Raw genomic sequence first — 22,500 nt, 5'->3', positions numbered from 1 at the left:
AGCCCTGACTCGGCGACCTCAGCTCGCTTGCTGGCAGTATCCAGCGAGGCGAGTTGTGGCTGGCTGAGATCTTTGCCCAATACGTCGGTGGGTACCAGATTGGACGACGAAACGGTCAGGACAGCCATTGGCTTCCGTCTGGGGTTGGCCGTTCAGAGTCGATATACATGCAGGTGCGGCGCGGAGGCGGATGAACTTGGCCATCATGGTCTTGTTTGTCGTTTGGGCGGAGGTCGCCAGCAGCGACATTCAGCCATAAACGATTTTGTGTGCCGACTTTTCTCTAAGGCCTCAATTCCGGTTTTAAAGGAACCGTCGGGCATTGCGGCGCACGACGGTAAACGCCCTGACGGGTGTACCTTGATCCCTTGGAGAGCCGGCAGGTGCTTGGCGTGGGACGTTACCGTTCCGGGCACCTTTGCTGAGCGCTACGTGCAGCTTACTAGCAAAGAAAGCGGTTTGGCTGGAACCAGGGCATCTGACGAGAAGATCAAAAAGTACGACGGAGCTCTCCCCTCGATGGAGTTTTTACCGATTTGTATCGAGGTCCTCGGCCCCATGGACCGTAACACTTCCGGGTTTTTCAATCGAATTTGTAAAAATATCAGTATTAGGTCGGGCGATAGTAGGGAATATTTTTCTGCTATGAATAATATCTGGTGCATCCTGCAGCGGTTTTTGCGCGTCTGTGTGTTGGAAAATGTGGAGTTGAATGCCGACGGGGTTGAGTGACGTTATAGCAAATAAAATCAAATTTAGTCAGACGCTTGGCTTTTGGTGTCATTCGTCAGTGATTTGGTTTTAACATACATACATACATACATACATACATACATACATTCATACATACACACATACATACATATTAATATATGAATAAATAAATGATTGGATGAAAGAATGAATGAATGAATTAATTAATGGATGAATGCAGGATGGATGGGTAGATAGGTGAATGGAGTAAAGATTAATAAATAAATCAATGGTGGATGGATTGAAAAATGAATGAAACAATGATAGTTTAACAATGAGGATTGTTGCTTGAAAAAACCATGCGTGAATGAATGATTGAATGAGTGAAAAATAAACGATGGATAAATAAATGGATAAATGAACGTCGAAATAATGGATGGATAAATGAATGAATGAATGAAAATAGAAGACAATATGTATTGATCAGTCTAATTAATTGAAGCTAGGTACTATGTTTGTTTTATCGTTTGTCTGGAGATAAAAAAGTTAGAGAGAGAGAGAGAAAGAGAGAGAGAGAGAGAGAGAGAGAGAGAGAGAGAAAGAGAGAGAGAGAGAAAATAGGTTGAACAAACTCAAAAGATTAATTAATATCATAATTACTCTAAACATGTTCAGGATAAGCAGAATTGAAGGCCGTCGTCTTTGTTGGTCATTATTAAATCGTTTGTCGCTACTGTATTCGCTGTGCGTGCAATCAGGGCTGGCAGGGATTGAATAAAGGAATGAATATGAAAAAATGAGTAAGTGAATGATTGGAAAAACGAATGAAATGATGAAAAAATGAACAGATGGATGAAAAAATGATTGACTGAACGAATTCGTTGATCGCTTTTATCGGTAATTGGAGCCTCAAGCTGAAAAATTAAAGAAGATGATGACGACGACGACGATGATGATGGTAAAGTGATGATGATGATGAAGAACGTTAATTCTGATAAAGTTATAGCTATTAAAATATGCACATCTGTCTATGCCCACAAACACACACACACACACACATACATTCACACATACATAGACAAACACTCGCACATACACATACAGCCAAGCAAAAACACACATTTCATTTATTATTTAGCGTGATAGTTTCTGCGTCGTACAGTGCACCCTGTTATAGAATTTCAGGGAGTAGTTCGATTCCTTTAGCAGCCCCCTTTAGCAGCCCCCTTTAGCAGGGGGGGGGGTTGAGATTTTGCAACGTGGTGCAGACGGTGTAGGTCAGGAGCTTTCCAAATTTTTTACGAAATCTTAAATTTTAAGTAACCATAAATTTACAGGGCTAAAAAATATTCTAGGTGAATTATTAAGTGAATTATGAGTGAATCTTTGAATAGTTGGATTACTTTCAATTAAATTATAAGTTAATCTTAAAGAAATTTTTGGTGAATTATTAAATTAATTAAGGGAGGAATTAATTGAGTCTCTTAAAGCAATGATGGTGTCGACGACGATGATGACAAGCACTTTTTCCATAAATATTTTTTCCATCAGCAACGCCATGTTTGTTACCTTTGTCTATTCAGTGTTTTCTATCCATTTCCGGTTCTGTCATTGCATGTATGTGATGTTTTCGTTGACGAGGTAGTTGTTGTGGATGATGATGATGACGACAATGACGATGACGATGATAATGATGGTGACGTAATGATGACGATGTTGTTGAAGAGGATGACGATGATGTTTTTGATGAAAATAATTTTGTTAATGTTTTTCCTGATTAGCTCAATTCATTATTATAACAACCGTCATTTTTAGCCATTCACAACGACAACAATAACATCGCTAGCACTAAAAACACAACAACAACAACCTAATAATGTGACATCACGTGACTTTCAACATCCGGTCACGTGATCAGCGGCCATATTGGCCGTCTCCAAAGACTACAAATCGTTGACCGCTGGAAATATTGTTAGATGTATGCTTGCATGTAATTGTTTGACTCGTTCATAACTAAAAAAATTACGAATATACATGTGTGCACGTATGTATGTATGTATGTATGTATGTATGTATGTATGTATGTATGTATGTAAGTATGTATGTATGTATGTATGTATGTATGTATGTATGTATGTATGTATGTATGTATGTATGTATGTATGTATGTATGTATGTATGTATGTATGTATGTATGTATGTATGTATGTATGTATGTATGTATGTATGTATGTATGTATGTATGTATGTATGTATGTATGTATGTATGTGTGTATGTATGTATGTATGCATGCGTTCGTGCATTTATGCATGTATGTATTAATGAGTAAGGTGGGCAAATTTGCCAATAGTTTTAGTTCCATTGATTTTTGTGCAATAGTTTTACATACAGGCAGTGTTTTTGCAGCATTCATGCGTATTCGTAGTACGTACCTAAATACATACATTCACACATACATTCACACATACATTCACACACACACACGCACAAACATTCAGACATACACAAACGCATGCATGATGATCATGGACTAACAATGCATCAAAAAATTTGACCTTGACATTTAAAAACTTCTCAAATTAACTTCATTGCAGAGTAGATGATTTATTTCATTCTGTGGATCAACGATGATGATTTTGGCCTACACATAAAAAAACGGTTTAACTGTTTTATTTAAACACTTTGTGACACGATAATGATTATGATTCTACAAAAGCCTTGTGGTGCTGATGATGATTCTACATAAAAAAGTATACCTACTATAAATAGCAACACATCATATCAAATCAGCCATTCAGAGAACTTTAACTTTGGTTAATATATCCGCTAGTGTATAAATACATATATATATATATATATATATATATATATATCAATGACACCATATATACCACATATATATATATATATATATATATATATATATATATATATATGCTGCCTGGTTGAGTCTGCCAGTACACCACATCATTCATGGAAAGTAACCATCGTAGAGGTGCTGAATCAAATTGAACATGCATGCATGCATATTGTGGGTCGTACACAATCGAAATGTTTGGGCAGGCAATCGCAGACGCAAACTGTAAAGTACTTTGTCCTATATTAAAGTGTACGAAAGGTGTGTTTATGCTGGGATCATTTCTAGATACATCCCTATCAGTTTGGCGCGCCCATCTTGTTTCTCTCTTTCTCTCCCTCTCTCTCTCTTCTTCTCTTTCTCCCTTTCTTTTTTCTTCTCACGAAGTTTTATTTAAAAATTTGACCTTGAATGGTTGTAGTATGTAGACAATCGTAAAAATTGATGAAATATGATGATGTTTATGTGTGTATGCTTACGAGCGTATGCCTGTATGTGTGTGTGTGTGTGTATGTATGTGTGTTTGTGTATGTGTGCGTGTGTGTTTGTGTGCGTGTGTGTAAGAGTAAACAAATTTATTAGCTAAATAAATATTTTTAGAGTTTTTTTCTTACGTTTTTGTAGCTTTGTTTATTTTTTGGTATTTTTTTTATCTTCTTCCTGTTTAGATTCTTACTCTGGACTGATTTATAATCTTTCCTTTGAAAATTTTTAAACTTCCCCCTTTTTGCTCAGTTTAAATTTATTGGCCTTATAATAAAATAAGTTTTTATTCTTTTATTTTAGCTCTTTCATTCATTCGTTCTTTCATTATAGTTCTTTTATTCATTCATTCAGTCATTCATTTATTTGGTGATTAACTCGCTCAGTCACTCACTCACTTGCTTGCTTATTCATTCATCTGTCTCTTCTTCCTTTGCCCACCCATTTACTGATTTCTTCACTCACTCATTCATTCATTCTTTTATTCATCCTCCAACTAACACATTCCGTCATTCATTTCTTAGGTAATTAACTCCTTCACTCCTTCATTCATTTATCAACAAACACAGACACAAACAAACACACACAGACACAAACAAACACACACATACAAACAAACACACACTTGTCCATTAATATGTTTGTATGATAGTTTATGCCATATTAACGCAGCCAACAATTCAGTTATTGTTCGATGGTAAAAAAGATATTTTATTAGCCTGCTACATTTGCCTCTACATGTTTTACACTGCAATATTTGTAGTCATTATTAGTAATAATGGAAGTAGTGAATGCAATAAAAACAGCAGCAGCAGTAGTAGCAGCAAGATTAGCAGCAGCAGTGGTAGCAGCAAGATTAGCAGCAGCAGTAGTAGCAGCAAGATTAGCAGCAGCAGTGGTAGTAGTCGTAGCAGCAGCAACTTTGTCATTAGTAGTGATAGTAATAGTCGTTGTGGTGGTGGTTGAGTTTTTACGGTATTAATATTTTAGCACACATGTACGCAAAGTATGTACATACACATTCACACATATTCTTACACACATTCACACAGATATTCTTACACACATTCACACATATATTCTTACACACATTCACACAGATATTCTTACACACATTCACACGCACACGCACACACACATTCACACGCACACGCACACACACGCACATGCACACGCACACACACACACACGCATATACACGGTATTGAAACAAACTCGGCTGTACTGAACTGCTACTAATGTAAAAACTCTCCTCTCTAATCTTCTTCATTTTCTATCTTTAATCTTCTGTTTCTTATTTCACACGCTCTTTTTTTCTCTCTCTATTTTTCAAATCCTTTCTCCTCCGCTTTTTCTCTCTTCTTTTTTATTTCATTTTTCGTTCTCCTCTTTGTCTCTTTAATCTTCCTTATCTCTCTAATTTCATCAATTTCATCTTTTTTTTAGTTGTTCCCCCTCACCTCCTTCTTTCATTCCCTTCTTCAAATCCTTTCACTTTTTCTCTTTTTTGCCTCTCTCTTTTTCTCTTTCTCTCTCTCTTTTTAGTTTCTTTTTTTGTCTAATACCTTAAAATCTTCACCCATCTTAATAATTTCTCTTAAAAATTTTCCAAAAGATTATCGGCTTGAAAGTTAAATTAATAATAATAATAACTGTAAATAATAATAAATAATAATAAATAAAAAATAATTAACTACGGCTACTACTACTACTACTACTGAAACTGTTCTTATTGATTTCTCGGTTGTTCTGCCGCAGTGCTTTTATTGATCTTTGGTTACCTGAAAGTGCGCGCGCTCACGTCACTTCCGCTGCCTGCCGGAAACTATTTGGGATCTTTGTGTCATCGAGTATGGCGGTGCTCATGTGTTTTTGCATTGTTTATAATTATTATTATTATTATTATTATTGTTGTTGTTGTTGTTGTTGTTGTTGTCGTAGTTGTATATTGCCAATGTTATTTTTGTGGTTGTAATTTTTTTCTAGAACACAAAAGACTAATTCCCCTATATATTACACATACACATGCATATAGGTTGGGAGAAGACTACGTTTTATTCAGCAGGGGTAGGCATACTGAAGAAGTATCACCAATGCGATATCGGCTATAACGAAACTTCGATATAAACATCACAATACGTAAAACACAATTAATATTCATAAATTTTTGTTATCATAAATCATTATTATAATTTAGCCAATAATGTTATACTATATTTTTAACTGTTGGTTTGGTAAATTAACTTTCAGTGGAACCAACAGCGCCTACTAAAACGCCTGCATCCAGCCCACGCATCACACACACACACACTGCACGTGATAGGTGGAGGTTCACTTGTATTCGAACCGGGTCTCTGCAACTGCAGTTCCAGGCGCCTTTTCCATTACACCATCGAGCCACCAATCATACAAATTTTGCCTAATCTCTATTGCAAACATGATGCAATTATTCACTCTTCAGGTCGAATCATTCAACACATCGCCGTGTTTGCTTGCACATTCATTCATGCACTTCAAAACATGAATGAATGAATGAACGAATGCCTAGATGAATAAATGTCACTTATACATAAATGCAGCACATAGACACATTATCTCTTATGAAACACTACTAACAAAATATTAATCATGATGAACACATGCAAACATGAAACCGCTTGTCTATCTCTCATTTCTTCACTCTTTCCTTAATTCATTTCTTTAATTTTTCATTCATCCATTCCTTCACTTATCTGCTCATTCATTCACTCATTCATCAAACTAGGTATCAATCTATCATTCCGTTTATCCACAAATAATTCACTATATCCATTAATTAGGGTGTCTTCATTTTTTTCCTTCTCATCATTTATTCATTCCTTCCTTCCTTCCTTCCTTTCTTCGTTCATTCATTCATTCATTCATTTTTTCATTACTACTTTCATTCGTTTATTTGCTCATTCATTCTTGCATTTGTTGGTCAATTAACTAATCAGATAATTCATTGAATAATTCATTAATTCGTCCATTTTTTATTAGCCCATTTATTCTTTCATTTATATATGCGTTCATCAATCAATCAGTCAAAAAATTAATAAATTAGTTTATAAAGCGCTATTTCCGCGATGTTCATCAGCGCTTTTCAATAAATTTTGCAAACAGATGGGTCTTGAGATCCGCTCTGAACTTCGCAAGTGATAGAGAAGTAGTCAGAGAAGGAGGTAGAGAGTTCCAGAGAAAAGGACCAGAAAAAGCAAAAGCAGATTTGGCAAAAGAGTGTTTAACACGAGTTAAGAAAAAGCGAGAAGAAGAAGACGATCGTAAACCGGGGCTTTTAGGTTGAATTAATATATCTGATAAATACTTAGGAAATAATTTAGATTGAGACTTATACATGAACGTGCAAATTTTAAAAATTATTCTATATTTTATAGGTAGCCAGTGCAAGAGAACAAGATATGGAGATATATGAGAAAAGAAAGGGGCACGAGCAACTAGACGAGCAGCAGAGTTAAAAGCTTTACTTAAAGGATAGAGTATAGAGTCAGGAAGACCATAGTAGAGCGAGTTACAATAATCAATTCTAGATAAGACTAACGAAGTAACAAGAAGGAGAAGAATAGGATCGTCAAGAAAAGGCAAAGATATTTAAGTAAGAACTTCTAGCAGCATTATTAATCTGAGAAGAAAGACATTCTAGAATGAAAGATAAAACCTAAACTACAAAACTTATGAGAGACATCTAAAGTTTTAGAATCAGGTAAGATAAGGAGGAATAGTAATAGAGCGTTTAGATTTATTAAAACAAATTCATATTTAGAAGGATTAAATTTAAGACACATAGAGTCTGACCAAGCGATAAATGAAAAAAGATATGGAGACAGATTATGAAGAACACTATTGAGATTAGATTCATTCATTCACTCATTCGTTTATTTATTTATTCATTCATTCGTTTATTCATTCATTCGTTCTCGCCCGATATACGCCTTTAGTTTATGGCTACCAAGCTGAACGTTATTTAATTGTTTACGTATCAATTGTTTGTTGTTCGTTCATTCGTTCGTTCGTTCGTTCATTTCGTTTTTTGTTCAATCGTTCATTCATTCATTCATTTATTTATTTTTTCATTCATTTATTATGTTTGACTTTTCCATCCATCGTTCAATCATATCTTTTCTTCCATCTATTTTGTTTCTTGAATCATTCAAAATATTCATTCCTCCCGTTGTTCCTACATCTAGTCATTCATTCACTTATTCTTCATTCATTCATTTGTTCATTCATTCGTTCATCCCTTTTATTTTTCCACCCATCTGTCATTCATTCATCCAATCATATCATCGCAAATTGTTCCGAGAGCATGTTACGGGCTTCATCTTCCATTTCTCACTTCATCACTTCATGTCATCATCATCATCATCACCATCGTCATCCTCATTGTCGTCATCATCATCATCATTGATTAGCTGAGTCCCATTTGATTGATTAAACTTTAACGTTGCAATACACTATTTGCTTTATGCACGTATCTCTCTCTCTCTCTCTCTCTCTCTCTCTTTTCATCTCTTCATTTCCATTCTTTTCTCTCTTTCTCTTCTTCGAAACCACGATCGTCATCAGCATAATAAAAATAACTACTAAATTTATAATACCAACACCAACAACAATAATAACAACAATAATAATAACAAGCACCATCATCATCGTCGTCGTCGTTCATGTGATGGAAAGATTGCTGTTTGGATTGCATGCAGACGCTGACAAAAGTAGGTTCTCGATTCGTGGGGATGTTGTGGAAAGGGAGAGAGAAAGAGAGAGAGAGAGAGAGAGAGAGAGAGAGAGAGAGAGAGAGAGACAGCAAATCTGCCATTGCATAATACCATACGGATTTAGACATACTTTTCGCTAAATTCATGAATAGTCATGAATAGGCATGTAAGTCTGTGTATGTACAAATATATGTGTAAGTGTCTCTCTCTATATATATATATATATTCATATACATATGTGCCTGTGTGTGTTTATATGTATTTGTATATACTTTTTCATGTGTGCACGCATGTTTGTGCGTATGTATTGTAGATACACAGTACGCTTTGCATTTAACAGCTCAAGGCTTCATTAACACGACGAACCATGAAGGAGACGACAATTTTATTTACATTTTATTGGCATTCGAGAAATCATATTTTATTATTAATTTGATAATTTGTGGTGGACTTTAGCTAGGAAAGGTTTATAAACAATGAAGCATGAAAATATGAAAAAATTTAAACATGTATATAAGTTGTATTTATTTACAGTTACATTCATGTACAGTATTAAGTGATTAATTAAGTTAAAAAGTATTTCTCGTTAAATAAGCGGGTGTCTTGAATGAACAACCATACAATTATGTAAACAGGCGAAAGATGAATAAATAAACGTGTTAAATAAGTTAGATACACGTTGTGTGTGTGTGTTTATTAATCAGTATGCATAAGTGTGTTTGTGTATGTTTGTATGTGCGTGTGAATGTCTGTGTGTTTGTGTATGTACGTTTTAAACAACTGCAAAATATCAAACCAGTCAATGTACGATTGAATAAATTAGTTTTTTTTTCTAATAATAATTTTAAAATAAATAATAGGGAGCGTACAAATTTCAAATGTAAGTTTTATTTGCTTGAAATATTGTCAGAAATATTATTAAATAGTTTTTAGTTTTAAAAATTTTCGCGCCAATGTTTTCCTAAAATGTTAAGTTTGCTGAGTGGCCAGTGTTTAAAACTGAAACAAAAGACTTTTGTGACATACATTGCGGCGAAGTGTGTCCGTAAAATATCATCTAGATTTAAAATTTGGAACATCTGTACGATCATAAACTTTTTTTTTGCTCTGTTTTCATTTATTTATTTTTAAATAATTTTTTGGCGGGTTAAAATTTGTTTAAAATTTTTTGATCACCCTCTTTTGACGATTTTTTTTCACAATTTTTAATTTTTCCCTGAAAGCTTTACAAGGCATCTTTGTGGTTGGTGATGGTAATGATGCCGGTGATGATGGTGATGATGATAATTATTGTGATGATGATGACGATGATGATGATGACATTGTTGAATGAAATAAAAATAAACAGTTCGAGCTATGATAGGTGAAAAATTTAATGAAGTTTTATGCTATATTATGATCTAATTGATTGGTGCTATATTAGCTGTTATTGGATTGGTGGAAGTTTCGGAAGAAATTATTTGATTGGCTGACGTTTTTTTACCTGCAATCTAATTAGTTGATGCTGTGCTGAGAGCTACTTAATTGGGGAAAGCTTTAGGCAAGATTTGATTTGTTGACAATGAGGGAGAAGTCAATTGAAATATATTTTCGAATTCTTGGACTGAACAGTTTTGAAGTTGTTGGTGGCAGGTTTGAATGACTTGCAGGATGTTCGCGAAGATGGCCTCGTCGAAAACTGAATAGGCCGTGTTCGTCAGATTGAATGGCTCTGTGAGGTGAGGTGTTCCAATCGAACGTATGTCAACTTTTATTCCTCTATCGTTATTATCATCATCACCAACCCGCTTATCATCATCATCATCATCGTCGTCTTCATCATCATCACATCATTATCATCATCATCATCACCTTCGATCCCGATAAACTTCCAGGGGTTGGACGAACCGAAGGCTGAGGTCGGTTGAGTGATGGTCTTGCCCAGTCGAACCGACATGATATCCGACTCGAATCTTCGGTAAAACGTCAATAATAATAGACAAGAAAATAATTGTCATAATTTTATAAGGTTATAGTAATTATTGCAATTGTAATAATCACCATAATTATCAACATCATCATCATTACCACCATCATCATCATCATCCTGACAAACCTAAACTTATTAGCGAAATAATCGATAAACCCGCGAAAGAGTTCTCCGACATTTTGAAGGTTCGGCGAGGAGTATGGCGCCAGTTTCTCGTTCAGTGAGAGCAGACGGATGTCGATGATGTTGTTGAACTTGTGCTGGAGTATTGTTATCATTATTGACGGTATTTGTGGGTATTTCATGTACAAGTGTGTATGTTTTGTATATATATGTATGTGCTTTTGTTTGTTTGTGTGTATGTTTGATGTCTGTATGTTCGCGTTAGTTGTATGCCTGTGTGTGTTTGTTGGAGTTAACAATATCACATCATCATCATCAACACCTGCATTGGCTAATTACTAACTGGATACTTTTGCTGAAGGCTGGGTAATAATGGAGGGTTGCAACCACCTGTCAATCAATCAATCAACCAATCAGTTAATTAATCAATTAACCAATCAATCAATTAACAATCAATCAATTAACCAATTAATCAAACAATCAGTTAAGCAATCAGGCAACTACACAATCAATCGATCTCTCAAACAACCAACCATCCAACCAAACAACCAACCAACCAACCAACTAGCTAGCCAACCAGCCAGCCAGCCAGCCAGCCAACCAACAAGCCAACTAACACTGCAAATAGTGGACGACCATGAGGACCAGCGAGTAACTTGATATGGTACCATGGCTGGCGTCATTAATCCCCATACACCGGGCCCAATATTTCACGAAGATCACCAACGGAGCGACCCTGCAGTCCACTGATAATAATAATAATTATTATTATTATAAGTATTATAATTACTAATATTAATATTATTCAAATGATTTGTGCTTATGAGTGTAACATTTATAATAACTATATTTATAACAACTATGTACACCCAGTATCATCAACAATTTAAACAACAACAACAACAACAACAAAGACTCTTCTGTTAAACGTCAGACTCTAAAATTTATAAAAGCACATAAAATAATTTAAAACAAATAAGATAAATGAAATATTAATAATTAATATAATATATTATGTTTATATTATATTATAATAATAAATGAAAAAGCTTTCAGCCGGCAGTACTGCTCAAATAGAACTAAGCCAGAAGAGGATGGTAACGATTATAAAATCAGTCAGGCCTTCTTCTTCTTGCAATGACGCCAGTTACCACAAGGTGACAACGTTAATAACAGATAATAATAATAAATAATGATAATAAATAATAATAATAAATAATAATAATAACAAATAATAATAATAATAACGCACGGCTTGAGTATGCGTTGAGAAGATGTGTGTTCCTTATGCCGACTGGGTTGTTAATGTTCAAATCACATTCCACCGAACTGCAACGAAAAATATTTCATTATCATTATTATTATTATTATTATTTATTATTATTATTATCCAACCTTATTCTATCAGTGAACTTGAGTATGGGGACTTTAGCGTATATTAGCTTAAGGTCTTGTAAGAAGGCTGAATGAACGAATGAATGAACGAGCGAACGAATGAATAAATGAATGGATAGATGGATGGATGAACGAACGAATGAATGAATGAATAAATGAATGGATGGATGGATGGATGAATGGATGAATGAATGGATGGATCGATAAATGAATTAAGGCATTTTTATATATGGGTTAAAATAATTAGCGAAATTTTATTTTCAACAACTTATTTTAGTCATCAACATTCTTTCATCATCTTAATCACTACCATAATCATTATCATCATGCCCATAATCATCATCATCACCATAATCAATATCATCATCATCATCATGAATAAACAAAACATACAGCATTTGTCTAAAGTCTTGAATAGAAACTTCAATATATTAGTTGCTTCTTTTCTTTGATCTATCTGTGGGTTATGCGTGTGTGTATGTGTGTGTTGATGCGTGCGTGCGTGCGTGTATGTATGTGTATGTGTGCGTGTGAACTTATATCCGTATGTATGTATGATATGTATGTGTGTGTGTATGCACCGAGTGTTAGGCTTAGCCACCGATTATTATTTGACCGAAATTAGACATTCGGATTCCGACACTTCTTCAAAAGACAATTTTTGTTTAAGCTATCATTTTTATGGGATTGTTGATGATTATTAGCAGAAAATATATTTTTGCCATCAGGGCTGTCGAAGCATCTGATCTGGAACGATAGATTGGATATAATCTTAATATAAAAAAACTGTCTGATGAACACGGATCGATCTTATTTTCAACAGCTCGTTTTTCATTTTATTGTCAGTGGATCAACTATTCAACCATTTATTCGGCTTTTTGTCAAAATGCATGTTTAAATGCTTATGTTCGCATGTATTTATGTCATTATTATCATCATCATCATCATGAATATCATCATCGTCATCATCATCACCTCCTTGTGACTCAACATGAGACAGAGATCCATATCACTGTTGACGTTTCCGAATCCATTCATCGACGAGCCGATGACGTACAAGCCACAATCTGCAAAACAAAACAAAACAACTTGACAGCCACAAAGCTGGAGGCGAGCGACAACTAAATAAGGCGACAAAAAATAGCAGCCGAAGTGGCGTTAAAAAGTTGCATGCAGCCAGGTCGTGCCTTCACGACTTCACGGCGGCTTTCGACTGCCATTAAGATAGGCCAGCAAATGGAAGAGTGAACCACTACGACAAAAAAACACAAGTAAATCATTGATGATAACAAATATCGAAATTGAAACTCATACGGCGTCTAACATGGAAAGAGCCCTTTCATAATGGAGAAAAGCGCATCTCTGAGTTTCATCTTCCCGATGTATGTATCCTTTTGTTGCTGGTTTTTCTCAAAAAACTCCATGATAAATGTTGAGATCTATTTATAGGGTTTGGTACATTTTTTGAGATAATTCGTAACGAATTAATTTTAAATAATATAATTTTCCTCTTCAATATAAACGATGAGTCCGTTAAAAGCAGCATCAACATCAACAACAACAACATCAACAACAACAACATCAACAACAACAACATCAACAACAACATCGATAACAACATCAACAACAACAACAACATCAACAACAACATCAACAACAATAGCAACATCAGGACTCACTAAATTAGAATCGCACTTTACGGGCATGCTTTTAAGGACATCAAATACCTTGCTGATCTTTTTTTCGTTGATGTTGTTGTTGTTACGATGATTGCTGATGTTGTTGCTAATGTGATTGATGTCATTGTTGTAGTAGTTGTTGATGTCTTTGTCGATGTTGTTGTCGATGTTGTTGTTGATGTTGCAATCGTTCTCAACATTGTTGGCATTTGAAGCAGAGGCTGAAACATCAGTAGCTTCATTGCTTGCTGTTGACGTTGTAATTGTATTATAAACACTGCTAATGATGGTGTTGTTATTCAAAGCAGTAGCATTATCAGCCATAATTGATGCAGCTGTCAAGTGTTTAGCAACAAAAGTAGTAGTAGTAGTAGCAGAAAAAGCGGTAGTAGTAGTAGTAGAAGTAGTAGTAGTAGCAGCTGCAACATTAGCAATAGCAGTCGTAGCAGCAGTAGTTGTAATTAGGTTTATTATGTGTGTTGCATATGTGTAGAGGTTCTTTTCAAATTCAAATTGAATGAAGTTGTTGTTGTTTTTGTTGTTGTTGTTGATGTTTTTAATGCTGTTGTTGTTGTTTATGGTGTTGTTGGATGATTGGAAGTCTGAATTATCGTTTATAATATCTATCTCCATCTGATCTAGACCATTTTGCTGTTGTAGCACATTTTTCTGATGTTGTTGTTGCTGTTGTTGTTGCTGCTGCTGCTGCTGCTGCTGATGTTGTTGTTCTGTTTTTAAATTAACTGATGGTGCGTAAACAGAAAGCGTTGAACAAGCGTTTATAGATGTTGTTGTTGTAATTGTCATTGTTGATGATGTCATTGTTGTTGATGATAAACGACAAGTTGTTGTTGTTGCAAATGTTGTTGTTGACAGTGCGTCAAAATGTTTTGTTTTGGTTGACGTCATTGCGTTTGTTGATGTTGTCGTTGCTACAAACAACGCTTGAATTAGAGGTAACATTGATGTTGTTGTTGTTGTTGTTGTCGATGTTGATGTTGTTGATGTGAATGGAAATTTTGTTGTATTAGTAGCCGAGATAATAGGCGATGATATAGACAATACGGGCATGTAATAATAAGTTGATGATGTTGATGATGTTGTTGTTGTTGTTAATGTTGTTGTTGTTGTTGACAATATTGTTGTTGTTGATGATGTTGTTGAAAATTTTGTTAACACTGCTGAAATTTTCGTGAAATTCAATGTCGAAGATGATGAAGACGGCGGTAGCGATGATGACAACATTGTTGATAATTCTGTTGCTGCTGCTGCTGTTGTTGTAGTTGTTGTTGTTGTTGTTGTTGAGGATGATGATGTTGGTGACACGTGATCATTTTGTTTTTGTTTTTTAACTTGGGGGCAGGATAGCGTAGGTGCGTTCATATTCATCTGTCGCCTGCAATTAATAATAACAATAATAATAACAATAATAACAACAACAACAACAATAATAATAATAATAAAAAAATAGAAATAATAAGAACATTAACGACAATAATCATCATCATCATCATCATCATTGCCAACTAACTTCTGTGACCGAATGTTGTTGGAATTATGCAAGTTTTCTTTGTTACAATCATTACCATTACTTTTGTTACCGTTATTATTATTATTGTTGTTGTTGTTGTTGTTGTTGTTGTTGTTGTTGACGTTGTTGACGTTGGCGACAGAAGGAACAGTGTTTTGAAATTTTGAAAACTTTTTTCTGGAATTATTGTTGTTGTTGTTGTTGTTGATGTTGTTGATGTTATTGATGTTATTGTTGGAATAATAATAATAAGGATAATGATGAAGTTGTTGCGGCTGCGGTCGCTGGTAACAGTTTAAATTGTTGTTAGTGCTATTGATGTAATGTAGGTAACTGTTGTTGGTGTTGTTGTTGTTGCCGTTGTTGTTGTTGTTGTTGTTGTTGTTGTTGAAAATGTTACTTTCAAAGAGATACGAGTGAGCCATGGCTTCTTCGTTTATTAATTCGTTGTGTCCTAAAATGATTTAAGAATTGTTATTTGATCGTTCATCTACTCATTCACTCCTTTGTTCCTTTATTCATTCATTCATTCATTTATTCATTCATTCATTCAAAAGTTTATTTGATAATCCATCCATCCATCTATTCATTCGCCAATGCATCGATTCGTCCGTCGTTCGTTCGTCTCTTTGAATTCTTGATGGCTATTCATTCATACTTCGTAATTGAGAGTTATGAGGTACTGTGACTGAAATTATTTTACAAGCCTGCATGCCTTTCAGCGAGCTGTTGTTGTTGTGCGAAATAGATTAGTAAGACAAACCGAGCCAAAACTTTATTCCAACGAATTCAACCCGTTATAAAAACAAACCCACAGAAGGCGTCATCACGTTCAGAACAGTCGTAGAATTGAAGCCTGAAGCTATCGCCAGTCTAATTATATTGAATTATATTGTATCTGACGCCAGTCTGATTATATTTGACGACACGAAAAAAGAATCAGAGGAAGAGTGCTGAAAGTGAAGCGGACGTGCCCAAGGCACGCCAAATGTAGAATGTAGGAGAGGCATTTGCTGGAAGTCGACGGGTTCAAACGTGTACAACTTGAATATTTAAGGTCAGACCCGATCGAAGTCAGGTTTGGTTGGCTATGACAAAAGTCTGCGAAAATTATTTTATTTCTGCTGAACAAATGGTTGAAAACGACAATAGATCAAGAACGGCGCCATTGCCAGCGCATTTCGAACTATCAACTAACGAAGTTTCTGATGTTGTTGAGGCTCGATGCTGTTGAAGGTAGCAGCAGATAGGGGCAGCCAATGAAAGTGTTCCACAATTACTATCAATCTCAATCAAAATCGGCAAAGCAGACGGCGGTGAAGCGACCACAACTTTCTACGTGTCGGCAGCTGACCGTCACAGCGCACTTCGTAGAGAGATGTTAGTGGATGGTGAGGTCGTATGAAGGAAGAAATATTCCAACGAGATCATTCTGAGGGGACTCATCGAACCATCTGAATATATCTTCGGAATGTGTAGTGTGGGGTGTTATATGATAATATGGATTATATCCACCATTGTTGCGAGCAAGGATGGTGCATCTGTTGGTAAGTGGGGTAATTGTTGTAAAGCATTGTAACTGCATTTAAATAACTTGGTATTCCAGTACTTAATTGCTATCGAGACTTCCATGGTTCGTTTGTCCATTCGTTCATTTTTTTTGGTCTTTCGTCAATTAATTATTTTGTTCATTTATTCATATGTTCGTTCGTTCGTTTGTTCATTCATTCGTTCCTTCATTCATTCACTCACCATTAATCTGACTATGGATTTCGTAATACACCGCATCGCAGTCGACATTGCTGTTGTTGATGTTGTTGTTGATAATGCTGTTGTGGTGAGTAATGTTGTTGATGTTGTTGTTCAAAGAAATATTCATGAATTGTAATTGTTGTTGCTGGTTATGCTGTGTGTATTGATCAATGTGACGAAAATGATGATACATTGGTTGTTGTTGGTGTTGTTGTTGTTGATGTTTTGGATAAATATTTTTGTTGTTTGAATGTTGTAGTAGTAGTAGTTGTTGTTGTTGGTGTTGATTTTGTTGTTGTTGTTGCTGTTGCAATAAGCTTAACCTTTCTTTCAACTGGGACATTGTGTTGTTATTATTATAATTATTATTATAATTATTATTATAATTATTATTATTTGTGTTGTTGCTTGCAGAAACTTTTAATTTATCAACCACAATATTTGGACTTTCAAAATTGTTAACGATTTCTTTGTTGTCGCTGCTGTTGTTGTAGTTGGTTGTTTGTATTGTTTTTGCTGATCTTGTTGATTTTATTATTGTTGCTGATGATGTTAATGTCTTTGAAATTGATGTTGTTGTTGTTATTGATGATGATGTTGTTGTCGTTGTTGTTGTTGTTGTTGCTGTTGACAATTTAGGAAAAAGAGACGTTCCTAGAAGATTATTCGCGACAGCTTTTAGAGTACTCAAAGAACATTTTTGTTGATGTTGATTATGTTGGTGAGGTTGTTCTTGTTGCTGTTGTTGTTGTTGTTGTTGTTGGGATATTTGTTTAGAATAGGGAGAACTTATCGTAGAAAAAGTGTGTCGTTGTGCATCTAAAATGCCCTGTTGCGTTGACGTTTTTGTTGTCGTTGTTGTTGTAATAAGTTGTTGCTGCTGATGTTGTTGTTGTTGTTGCTGCTGCTGCTGATGTTGGTGTTGTTGTTGCTGCTGATGTTGTTGTTGTTGCAGCTGATGTTGGTGTTGTTGTTGCACCTGATGTTGGTGTTGTTGTTGCAGCTGATGTTGTTGTTGATGTCGATTGTGCTTAGTGGTGCGATGTTGCTGATAACTGTTCCATATAATCTGAGGTGACCGAACTGAAATTTATCATTTCAAATTATTGCTATTATTATTATCAGTTCATACAAACTAACACATACATACACTTACTCACACGTACGCACGTACACACACAAACACACACATGCACCGAATATTCGGACCAAATTTGGTATTTGGCTGCAGCTATAAAGGCAGAATATTGCAATTTTCGTTTGAACTACCAATTTTTTTGGATTCCAGAACGATAAATTTAGATTATTTTATTAGTGAGAAATCTGTTTGTCCCTCTATAGCAGCCGTTAAAACATTTGAGTTTGGACAAGTGATGAAGAATTGTTCGATAGACGTGAATTCGTCTTCTGCTGTTTTTTCACTCAGACTGTTTCATTTAAAAAAAAAAAAAGAATTTTTTTCAACGTTTTGGGTTTTTTGATATTCCGCCATTGGCTTCGCGCTTGGCTTTTCGCCAGGCGACGGCCAAATTCACCGTTCGCTGCCTCTTCAAGGCTTGCACATTAGCGTCATAATCATAAGCACGCACAATGAATAAATAAACACCTAAAAGTAACATATGCACATAATGTTCACGTACACAAACATACATGCTGGGTATAATATTGAATAAGTGGCATAAATTCACATAAATTTAGATAAATAAAAATGCTTCAAGAAAATTATTGAATAAAATTAAATAAACCAACGTGGATCCGGGCTTTGGGTGTTTAAAACGTTAAAAATATTATTATTATTATTACTCATTTTTATTTTACTTTTTTAAATTTTTGTTTTTATGATATAAAGAATAAATAATTCTCATTTTTATAATAGTCTGAATTGAATTGTTGTGACAAAATCATATTTTTAAGTATTTGGGAATCAATTTCAACAAATTTTGCATAAAAATCTTGCAAAATTAACAATTAATTATGAATATTGAATTTAAAACAATCAATTATTAATTATTTTCTATTAAAAATAAAATAATCTTTACAAATTCATAATTTTAAAGTAGTTCAATTGAAATCTTCATATCGTCATAAATTCATATATCAGACAGGTTTCTTATGTAATTTGGCGCGATGATATAACGGTTGTACGAGTTTAAAATATTATTTCGACATGGAATAATATAAATTACAACAACAATTAACGAAATTATACACAAGCAAATTTACAGTTAGAGCTTTACTTACTACACACAGATACAATAGTTTTTGCAATACTTTAGCCATCCCTGAATTTTGTAAATAAAACTAAAAGTTAAGTCTAATAGTATATTTGTGCCGCTTTTGGATTGAAATATTCAGGAAAATAATTGTTTTTTACGTTCTGCTGGAATTCTTTGAGAGAAGTTTTTTGAAGGTGTTTGCCTCCATCGTCAGTTTTTACAATTTTAAATTTTTTTATTTTTTCATACTATTTTTTGAAAATTTTAACTTTTATAATATAATTATCTTATTTTTTTAATTTTTACTTATTTTTTTCATAAAAAGTTGATAATGGAAATAAATACCTAATTTTACATGAAATAGAAAGAATGAGAGATAGATTAGCTAGATATGTTTAATTTAATTTTAATTAGATAAGATTATATTGTTGTTTGTTCTTCAGTTGATTATTTTGTTTCTGTTTGTTTGTTGTTAGAGTAGATTAGACATCAGAAATTAAAATTATTGAATTTTTTGTTATACCTCTTGTAATGAACAACTTGTTAATAAAATATTAATAAAGGAATTTAATTATTAAATTTCGATTCTATGTTATGATTATCAATAATTTATTTTTTTAATTAATTAATAATTAGTTTAATAAAATAAAATAATGACAGAAGATAGTAGGAATGTTTACGCTGAGTACTCAGTTGAGATGTTGGACGTTCGCAAGCGCTGACGAGCTGGAAGAGTTGAGGAGAGAGACGAGAGAGGCTTTCATTAAGAAACAAGAAGATTCCATTCAGGTTCTTTTTATTTATTTATTTAATTTTTATTTATAATTATTTATTTATTTTAAATCTTTATTTTATTGCTTTCACTTTTTTATTCCTAATTAATTAAATTTAAATTTAACATTATTCCTGGTATGAATATGTTATTTATGTATAATAAATTTTTACATTAATTGAATTTAATTAACTTTATTATGTTATTATCAAATAATTTATAAATAATTTCAAATGTGTGGGGAGGTGGTCTCTTTATTTATAATATATTATAATTATATAATTAATCATAATTATTATAACGATTATGATGTTTGGTCCTGCTGATGTTGAACATCCCTAATCTTGGATTCAATAATAATAATTATAGTTTGTAATCATAATAAATGAACTAATTATTATATTTGTTTTTTCTTTATTAAGGATAGTTCAATATTTCTGAGTTATGAAGAAGAGTGTCAGCTTAGGAGGTACTATGAAGGAAAGCTGAAGAGATTTTGCCAGAGATTTCAACCTCAGATGCCTAATTATGTTTTGGTCGGTTGATGATTATTTTCATCACCCACCAAAAGAATTATCATCATTGTCATCATTCCCATCTAACTATCATATACAAACATGTATACAGGCGCGCGCACACACACACACACATTTATATATATTTACATATTGGATTAAGACTATCAGAAATCAATACTAATGTTGATTTTCATATATTAATATATATATATATATAGTATTGTATGAATACTGTATAAAATATGGTCTCATATATATTTATGTATATGTATATTTTGTGTTTAGACTATCATAAATACAATTATTTATAAAGATCACTGCGTTTTTGGCATTATTCAACTTGCAGTTGAGTTTCTCAATTTTTCTAACGAGACTTTTATCATCTTGATGAAGTTTATTAAGGTTAAATATGTTTATATGCATGTAGGGGACGGCGATGGCCTATTTCAAAAGAATCTATCTACACAATTCAATCATGGAACCCACTCCTGAAGACTTCATGTAAATATTACTTTTATTATTTTTGTAATTATCATTAATATTATTATTATTATTATTGCTGTTGTTGTTGTTGTTAATATTATAATATTATTTTAGGTACACTTGTGTATATTTAGCGTGCAAAGTTGAGGAGTTCAACTTGACGATGCAACAGTTCATATCCAACTTAGATGAAGATCAAAGCAGGGAAAGTAATATATTATTATTATTTCTATTATTATTACGTGTGTGCGCGCGTGTGTGTGTGTGTGTAATCATCGCAATGATCATCATCATCACAATTATCACCACAATCACCACCACCAGATAGAGAGAGCAGAATCTTAGCGAAGGAATTGCGAGTGATGGAGATGGTACATTATCACCTGACTGTTCACAACCCATACAGAGCTCTGGAAGGATTGTTGATTGACGTGAAGGTGATGATGACGATGACGATGGTGACGATGATAATGATGTTTATTATTATTGTTATTATTGTTATTATTATTATTATTATTATCAGACCAGATGTACAGACATAGCAGAAACGGAAAAATTGAGACCATTCTTCGACCAGTTTTTCAACAAGTCGGTACTGACGGACGCCTGCCTGCTATTTCCGCCATCACAGGTTGATTATTATTATTATTATTATTATTATTATTATTATTGTTATCGGATATATAGCTACACCTTCGTCTTTTTCGTCATCGTCATCATCATCGCCATCATCATCATATTCATCATCGTCCTTCTCATCATCTTCTACCAACAAATATCAACTCTTGCCCGCTGTCTAAAAATGAAATCGCAGAGCAGAGCCACCACCACGTAGCCGCCACCACCACCACCACCGGACAACCGCAGAGCATGCAATTTATTTTTATAATAATTTTTATAACCCAGATCGCATTGGCTGCAATGATAACAAGTGCAACTAATTTGGGCCTCAACGCTGCTTTGGATAGGTTGGTTGGCTGGCTGAGTGAGTGAGTGATCAAATGAGTGGATGAATGAACGGATGAATGGATGAATAAATGAGCGAATGGATGGATGGACAAGTGATTGAATGAGTTTTTGAATGAAAAATTCTTGGATGAGTAAATGAATGAATAAATATCTTGACGAATGAGTACAACATGCCCCCTTGACAGTTTCATTGCCAACAAGCTTTTATGTTCAGGCAGCTATGAAACTCAACAAAAAATAACTTCCCAACTGCAGAGTGAGTTATGATGATGATGATTGTGATGATGAAGGTGATGATGAAGGTGATG

The 22,500-nt window shown here is 34.1% G+C and overlaps 4 protein-coding genes across 4 annotated transcripts in view; 3 read left to right on the top strand and 1 right to left on the bottom strand.

The window, feature by feature from the left end:
• The window catches only part of HELRODRAFT_182540 (hypothetical protein), a gene marked incomplete at both ends in the record, with an annotated part of 1,704 nt that extends 972 nt beyond the window's left edge, over positions 1-732 (top strand). Inside the window, one exon of the mRNA XM_009032792.1 lies at positions 310-732. Coding sequence (XP_009031040.1) covers positions 310-732 — 423 coding nt within the window. The remainder of the gene's footprint in view (positions 1-309) is intronic.
• Positions 733-3,745: 3,013 nt separating this feature from the next.
• On the top strand, positions 3,746-7,356 carry HELRODRAFT_182539 (hypothetical protein; the record flags this gene model as incomplete). Its single annotated transcript, XM_009032791.1, has 3 exons — positions 3,746-3,812; positions 6,358-6,520; positions 7,176-7,356. The coding sequence occupies 3 exons, from the start codon at positions 3,746-3,748 to the stop codon at positions 7,354-7,356; spliced, it is 411 nt and encodes a 136-aa protein (XP_009031039.1).
• Positions 7,357-9,173: 1,817 nt separating this feature from the next.
• HELRODRAFT_194626 (hypothetical protein) lies at positions 9,174-15,907 on the bottom strand (the record flags this gene model as incomplete). Its single annotated transcript, XM_009032790.1, has 14 exons — positions 9,174-10,021; positions 10,429-10,496; positions 10,637-10,737; positions 10,881-11,014; positions 11,221-11,267; positions 11,495-11,623; positions 12,130-12,206; positions 12,273-12,339; positions 12,666-12,729; positions 13,248-13,339; positions 13,597-13,711; positions 14,000-14,665; positions 15,305-15,347; positions 15,483-15,907. 14 exons carry the CDS (start codon positions 15,905-15,907, stop codon positions 9,944-9,946), a joined length of 2,106 nt encoding a protein of 701 aa, XP_009031038.1. The 3' UTR covers positions 9,174-9,943.
• A 4,215-nt stretch (positions 15,908-20,122) lies between these two features.
• Positions 20,123-22,216, top strand: HELRODRAFT_90768 (hypothetical protein; the record flags this gene model as incomplete). The annotated part of the gene is made up of 7 exons (XM_009032778.1): positions 20,123-20,239; positions 20,645-20,758; positions 21,168-21,241; positions 21,338-21,432; positions 21,554-21,660; positions 21,747-21,854; positions 22,130-22,216. 7 exons carry the CDS (start codon positions 20,123-20,125, stop codon positions 22,214-22,216), a joined length of 702 nt encoding a protein of 233 aa, XP_009031026.1.
• Between the last annotated feature and the right edge of the window lie 284 nt (positions 22,217-22,500).

Source organism: Helobdella robusta (assembly GCF_000326865.2).
Source record: "Helobdella robusta unplaced genomic scaffold HELROscaffold_88, whole genome shotgun sequence".
NCBI classification, from domain to species: domain Eukaryota; kingdom Metazoa; phylum Annelida; class Clitellata; order Rhynchobdellida; family Glossiphoniidae; genus Helobdella; species Helobdella robusta.
The sequence above is the reverse complement of the archived record's forward strand: the minus strand, read 5'-3'. Positions and strand labels throughout refer to the sequence as shown.